The sequence below is a fragment of the Centruroides vittatus genome, unplaced genomic scaffold (genome assembly GCF_030686945.1).
Source record: "Centruroides vittatus isolate TY-2023 unplaced genomic scaffold, ASM3068694v2 scaffold_2707, whole genome shotgun sequence".
Taxonomy (NCBI): domain Eukaryota; kingdom Metazoa; phylum Arthropoda; class Arachnida; order Scorpiones; family Buthidae; genus Centruroides; species Centruroides vittatus.
The window spans coordinates 1,069,775-1,077,653 of NW_027122692.1; the positions used below are offsets into that span (position 1 = coordinate 1,069,775).

General features: G+C 35.3%; 1 protein-coding gene across 1 annotated transcript; it reads left to right on the forward strand.

Annotated features, from left to right (window-relative positions):
• The first annotated feature begins 5,194 nt into the window (after positions 1-5,194).
• LOC136987791 (very-long-chain 3-oxoacyl-CoA reductase-like) lies at positions 5,195-6,348 on the forward strand. Its single transcript, XM_067285554.1, has one exon. The coding sequence runs from the start codon at positions 5,216-5,218 to the stop codon at positions 6,212-6,214; it is 999 nt and encodes a 332-aa protein (XP_067141655.1). The 5' UTR covers positions 5,195-5,215; the 3' UTR covers positions 6,215-6,348.
• Positions 6,349-7,879: the final 1,531 nt, after the last annotated feature.

Genomic DNA, 7,879 nt, shown 5'->3' on the forward strand with positions numbered 1-7,879 from the left:
AAACATTTTAAATATTTTATCACTTTATCTTACTGATCTTACCATAAACAACCATCACTTTAATTAATATTATATTAAACGTCACAGTTTCCTTAAATATTATAATTATTAAAACATAACAATCATTATCATTGAATTGTATAATTTGTTTCTTTTTTCCTTCTAAAATTATGCTCTTGTAACACGCCTTATTATTAAAGTACGAGCAACAGCAGATGAAAGATTAAACGCCATGATTTTTTTTTACATACAAGACTCCGCGGCCATATAAAAGGTGGAACCTTCCAAACAATACAGCACCAAAATACGGCTTGAATTGGAACTAAAGCAATCAGCTCGTGTATTCTCAACCATTTATTTATGTTTATATCTTTATTTAAACTTAATATTTTTCCAAAAGTATAATACCATATAATTTACATATGATGATATAAATATACAGCGCTAAATTCCCCCAAGAATTTTCGAGTAAAATTTCTTTTCTAAACCGCAAACTAATGAAGCAGCCTGAATACCAAATTTGGTTAAGATCTGCCCAATAGTTCGTTCTACAAAGAGCTCTGAACAGCTGCTCTTATTCGTGATCACTCTGTATTTTTATCTAGCTATCTGGTCATGTAATTGATTTTAGTTGTGAAATGACCTTAAATATCGAAATAATGAACTGCTGATAATCTTAAAATAATGGGCAATTGAATAATACGAAAATTACGTAGCGAAGGTATTTGGCTCCTCTCTCGCAATTGGCTGTAACAAAGATGACCATTGGGAAGGAATGAAGATATTGAGGAATATCAGAAGATGGTAAGAACAGGTAAATACCTGCTAAGGAACTTATCCTTTTAAAAAAGTTAGCTGTGTCCTTGTTGCCAACCTTCTGTCGTGAAAATCCATTGAACGAACCTGAATTTCCCTCTAAAGCTAACAGAGTACACCCCAAATACTGAATCAAGTTCTACATAAATAGTTTTACTCAGGGTACAATGCGTATAAAAAAATACAATATTTGTTGTGTTTTGACGATCCAAAGAAGCACAAATTTTCACTTTACGGCGCATGTTGCGTGGACACAGATGAGTAAAAGGATCGTGTGATGAAGTGACCTGTGCCGGATCTCGTGGCTGGAGAACAGTCGGAAGTGATTTCACTTTTAAAAGTTCCTATTCGTCGCTGAAATTCCAACCAATATGGACAGACTTTACGCCCCCCTAAATTTCTCTCTACCCAGCTAATCCCATTTAAATTTAGGGAAAAATCCCTAAATCGGCTTTATTGGCTGTGTCACCTTGGTCATAAACATTAAGGGTTTCCCTAGGCGATTTCTTAGAAATTTTAAGTAAAAATGACCAGAAAAAACAGATCACAAGAAAATTTAATAAAGATATAGTTAAAATAATTGTGGTAAAATCTCCTACACACCTGAAAACATTTCCAAGTAAACCTGATGAAGTAAAAACCAGATATCTGTATTTATTTTTAAATTTACATAAATGATTACGTAAGCTTAAGAGATACAGAATAAACTATCTTCTACGGAAAATATCTACTATAGTATAAGGGAGATATTTATCAACACAGGCTAGAAAGATAGATTTTGGCTTTAAAAATGTCCAGTCGTGAGAGCAAAGATGATGAGCTAATTCTTTCGAATCTTTATAAAACTTAACTGGAATTTTAATTAATTGGGTTGTAATTCGAAGAACCTGTAATAGTGTAAACCTGTAAATTCCCAAGGTCGTCCGTCTGTCTTTCCTTAACCTCGAGAAAAAAGATAAGTAGATAAAAGACTATAACAGGTAGGAAACAATTGAAACAGCGGGACCAGACAAACTGTATAAGAACTTCTAACGCAGACTGAAAGTCACGTTATTTCAATTCAAATATTTTCCTCGAAAGGTGTTAGATAGATGACTAGCGCGCTCGCAACCTTTTTTTGACCAGGGACCACATTGATTTCATTGTTGTTAGCAGGGACCACAAGGTTTAAGAAAAATAAAAAATAAACTGTGTCAATCTAAAAGTAAACTTTAATCAAAACTTTTAACATAAGTAATCGTTGAACTCAAGAGTAACGTGCTTTAACAGTACTATTATAATAGAAAACAACATTTTTAGTAAAATTTAAATTCAGTTTGTATCAATGTGGAAATAATAATTTAAATTGAATAAAAGTTTTAAATCTTTCGCGGACCATATTTTAGCTCTTGCGGACCACTGGTTGAGAACCGCTGTGTTAGATAGATGACTAGCCCGACTCGATTGTTAAAGGAGAAGTATGATGTACAGGGGCAAGCCGCTACTAATTTGAGGGGAGAAAATATATTTTAAATTAAATAAATTAAAAATATGATTAAAAATTGCTCGGTTATTATTACAGTATTTAAAGATAATTTTGTTGAACGAGTGGCGAATAACCAGATATAAACTCGAGAAGGTGAGCCTGCAAGTTGATAAAAAAGTACTGTTAAGAAACCAACACTATAGGACACAGAATTTGTTTGGATTTCTCGACATTTCAAAGTGCCCGGAGTCCAAAAATGTGAAAATTCGAGGAGGGGGGGTAATTTTTTAATTAATTGCCATACTTTCCCTCTCATATCCCTTACCAAGGAACATTTATTCCTGAAAAAACAGCGAAGTATTGTTTATGTAAAAACGCAAACGAGTTATTGCATTAATTATTTTCCTGTTTATGACGTAAGTGGAGAACAGGAAATAATAAACAATCGTTATTTATTATTTCTCGTTGGCATACTCCATTATTCATAATCATAATATAGAATTATAAGTATTTTTTTTTTGCTGCTTATGCCTTAAGGGTGTACAGGATTTTTGTACAGGATGAAACGCGCTCGATCAATATCTAATTCCATCAGGTGTTACCTTGTAGCAATTTCTTTTGTTAAAAAGGATGTACGGATATTTCTAACGACTCGTTTGATATTAGTGAAATTAATTCTTGCGATAAAAGTCAAAAAATGAAAAAAAATAAATAAATAAAATGCGCTTAAAAATTGATAGAAGTGGACCAATTTTATGTTTGCCAAAATGTGACACTGATGATCTGTTTACTCGTCAGTTACAACATCATTTAAAGTTATCTCATAGTCGATATAAATTGGTAGTTAGCAATCCATTACCAAGTGCCTTTTCTGCCTCCAGCTGGGAGCCGGAGGGGCTCCTGGTAAAGGGGAGCCGATAGGAGAGATTGCGTAAGCGGAATGGATAAGTGGACTAGCTTACCTCTCCAATTGACTCCCCAAAGGTGGTGTGGAATATGACTTATCACGTGACGTCAACTTCCCAAACTTCCGGAACAAGAGTGGGAGCCGGGATTTTAATTGTCGCAGTTGATAGAAAGCCTATTTCACCCGTGAAAACTCTCCATTTTTCAGTAAATATAAAAGAACTGTTGCTTTTTATAACAAAATTTTATCCCCTCCCAAAAATGCAGTTTGTAGCTAATGTCTCTCGTAAATATCAACATAATTAACAACGTAATACCACTTTTAGTTCTTATTGAATAGCATCACAAGGAAAGATGCTGATTTTGATATCAACGCCACAAGGAAAGATGCTGATTTTGATATCAACACCACAAGGAAGTTCCTTGTTGCTTCTCTCCTCAGATGACTTGAATGATTGACCAATCATCGGGAGGGTATTCCAGTCATATCATTTACACTAACGTCGTGAGCTCAGCTGGAATTGGAACCATAACTTTCAATGAAGGTGTCCGAATGGAAAGTTTTCCCACCAAATACAGGAGAATGTGGCCAGCCTCGTCAAGCACTCAACAGATGAGATAATGAAGTGGTGCATTTGACCGTAACACTACAAGCTCTCTCTCTCTCTCAGTTTAGATTTAAGGGAATAGAGTATTAGATTGTCGAATGAACACTTTATTTATTTTTACTCTTATTATTGTCATTCATGTACTATACGATATATAGTTTATAATATATATAAATAGTTCTCAATTTTCTGTAACCGTGTTTTCAAATTTTTTATGATTTTCAAACACAAATCGTGCTACTATTTAAACACTTGGCGTTTTTCCATCTTTATTTAGTTGAGGGAACAACCCTCAACTAAATCAAGATGGAAGGGTTGTTCCATGTTGGATGGATGAAAGATGAGGGTTGTTCCCTCAACTAAATAAAGATGGAAAAACGCCAAGTGTTTAAATAGTAGCACGATTTGTGTTTGAGAATCATATGTAAATAGTTTATTATCGAATTAATTCTAAGTATCTATCTCTAGCACCATTGTCGAATCGAAACCTCCTCCCATTCGGACTAATCTCGTAGATTGGTATAATTTTCGCAATATCGCGAGTTAAGACGCAATTTTTCCTTTCTATTTTGATTGGTGTCAGGAATCTTGACGTAGACAGATATCTGGTAATCTTTCAGTTTTTTTAACATAAATTCTTAACCGTCCTGGGCAGAGTCTCACCACCCCGATTTCATATTAGCTGTCAACTGAAGGTCAGCTTAGAGGGTATGTTATACGATATTGGCTTGTTAGAATGCTACTATAAGTATATTTTCTCATGTTTAATTAATAACATGATAAAATACACTATCCTAACAACTCACTCTCAGCAAAATTGTTATAAACCTTCATAAACTGTATTTGTGTTACCAGTTAACTGTAGTTCAACATACATTCTCTTATTAGAATAAAAATAGTTTGAATTTTAAAGTAGTCTTGTGAACAGTTGATGCAATACCATAAAATTTTAATTAATATATGCAATTCTTTATAAAAATAGAAGTGACGGGAAAAATACAATTGACAAGATAATTTAAATCAGTCACGTCTCGCCCGTCGGTTGGTCAAGAAATTTAAAATACACACATTTAATTGGCTCATTTAAAAAGAACGTTTTTAAAATCGATCAATCACGTGCGAATATTTTAAATATTTATTGACCAACCAGGTTCGATCCTTATACTGTCAAAAATGTTAATTAAATATAAAACAAAAGTCGTATATTTATTATCTCATGTTAAAATATTGTATAATTCATAAAATACGGAAACATTTGCTAACGAACTTATTTTTTATGTCTGCTACTAATTATCAGACATTTTACGTAATTTAATGACGCGTATGTTGGATCGATTCCAAAACTGGTTAACTTGTATCTAAACAGCTTAGTTACCACTTCACTTCGTGCAACGTTATAGCTGTTATCAGGTGGAACAAAATGGATCGAGTCGCATCCTCATCCCTACTGGAGAATTACAACGTTCCGAATTGCAGAGAAAAGGATTCGTATTTACTCATGGATTACGAACCATTTCTAGTTGCTGTTGGTATATTGGTAACACTGTACATCTTCTTAACAATGGCCAACATCTTCTTTCAACTGATATTCGTTCACTTCCTCTTGTGGATCTTTCCCTCTTCAGCTAAGAATTATGGTAAATGGGCAGTTATCACAGGTGGAAATTCGGGTATAGGGAGAAGTTACGCATTCCACTTTGCCAAACAAGGTACGAATGTGATCATAATTGCGAGAAATGTGAAAACTTTGCGTAGTACCGCCGAAGAAATTCGACGCAAACACCGAGTGCAGTGTCATTATATTCAAGCGGACTTGACAAAGGAGGACGTCTTCAAATGCATTGCTAAAGAGTTGGAAGGGAAGGACATAGGGATTTTGGTTAACAATGCCGGATATAATGGTAACTTGCCTCGTCGCTTTTTATCCGAGACCGAAAGCAACGTATTGATAATGATAAACCTACACATGACGGCGGTGATACAAATGACGCGCCTAGTACTACCGACAATGCTGGCTAAAGGTAGAGGGGCCATTGTTACGATATCTTCATTGTCGTCTCTAAATCCCTTTCCTCGCTTGAACGTGTATTCGTCATCCAAGGCATTTGCTGATCGCTTCGCTAGGAGCATCGCTTTAGAATGTTCAGGTAAAGGGTTACACGTACAATCCCTTATTCCCGGTTACGTATCGACTCGTATGATTAATTTTGTGTGTATGAAAGCATTTGTTCCTAGTAGCGATGCCTATGTAAAATGCGCGGAAAGGACAATAGGAATATTGGATTATACCACAGGTTACTGGATACACGAAGTTTGTCGATATTTCCTTCTTTATACCTCCTTTTTACCTATCTCCTATCGGAAATACCTTATATTAAAATCATTGTTAAAAATACGCAAGCTTTTATTGAAGATATAAATGATACGTTGCAAGTACTGTACACGGTTGTACATTTAGGTCTAATCGTGTATCATTACGTATTTTACTATCTGTTGATATATATAACACAATGTGCTAATTTTTTGTTCAATAAATACATATATACAGTAAAACATGTGTAAACTGGACTCGCCGACTATTTTTCTTGCTTAACAGGTTGTTTTACACAGAAAACTGTTGCATTTTGAAGAAGTCTTCCCGTTTAGGCAGGTTTCCGTTTGATTAATGTTCCATTTTGATCAGATTTTATTGTATTGACCGTATTCATCTCGACAGTTGGCAGCACCAGCACCAAAACATCCCGGACCCTTGGTACTTTTGGTTCTTTTCTTTTCCTTGCTTGCCCAAGTAAACAACATCTGTTCCGAACTGTTTTTTAAAACACATTCTGAAAACATTTCAGTTACTATGTAATTGAAATAAAACTATCTGTTGCCAGAAAACTATCGAACTATTATTAACATAACTGTCGAAATTCATCGGAAATTTTTATAAAATTCTTAACAATATTCTCAATCCACAATTTCTTCTTATTATAAAATTTATACAGTTACTCAGTTTTATTAAAAGGTACAAATTAATGTACATCCTCGCAATTAGCACTACCAGGGTTCAATACGGAATACATAAATTGAAATTACAGATATATATAAAGTTACCCATGCCAGTAAGGTCTGCGGGGAGAAATAAAGCTAAGAGTGACCACACCCACATTCTGTGGAGATATTTATTATGGTAATAAACAGATTAAAGTGTGATACCAGCTCGGACGTCGCCCGGGTTAACAAGGTCCGTGTTCGTGGGTTAGGCAGAGGCTCAGGTTCGAAAAATAGGCCACAGTCTCCCTTGGTTACCGGCGGCGAAAGCAACAGCGGCCCAAGCATGGCTACTGCAATGCCCTCAACACATGTGAGGAACCAACCCAGCCTTGGTGTTTCTGTGGCAATGCATCCACAGACCACAAAGGCTGGAAAACCACGCCAACGGATGAAATGGACAGTAGAAATGAACGAGTTTATCATCCGTACTTACTACACGATCACAAAACTCGAAACAAACATGACAGCATACAGACAACTACAGCATAGATTCACACAACAATATCCTCACCTCACTGTCACCGAACAAAGGGTTGTTGATCAAAAAAGAACAATTATACACAACCACCCAATCCCACAAACAAAACTCGAACTTATCAAACAACAGGTTGCTGATCAAATACATCAACAGACAAAAACATCTAACATTAATGAAGATCACGTAACTTGTCAGGATAATCCAACAACAAGCATTGATAATAACACACATGCAACAACTACCACTTCCTCATCCACCACTGATAACATAGACATGGATTTAGTTAATACGCTCTCACTTATATTTCAGGAAACACTCACTAAATATACAGGCACAGATCCCACACAACGACCACGAATACCAAAAATCAACACGTCAAAGGTAGTAGTAAACACTAAATTATGTAAACACTCACTTACTACCACACTACATTCATTCAATTTCTACACTCTCAGACATTCATACATTAGTTTATGCTGGGGCAGTCACAGTAGTGACACACCATGGACTGAAAGTACAATCACAGGCAAATACACAGAAAACACAGTCTATCACAAGCCTGCCTGG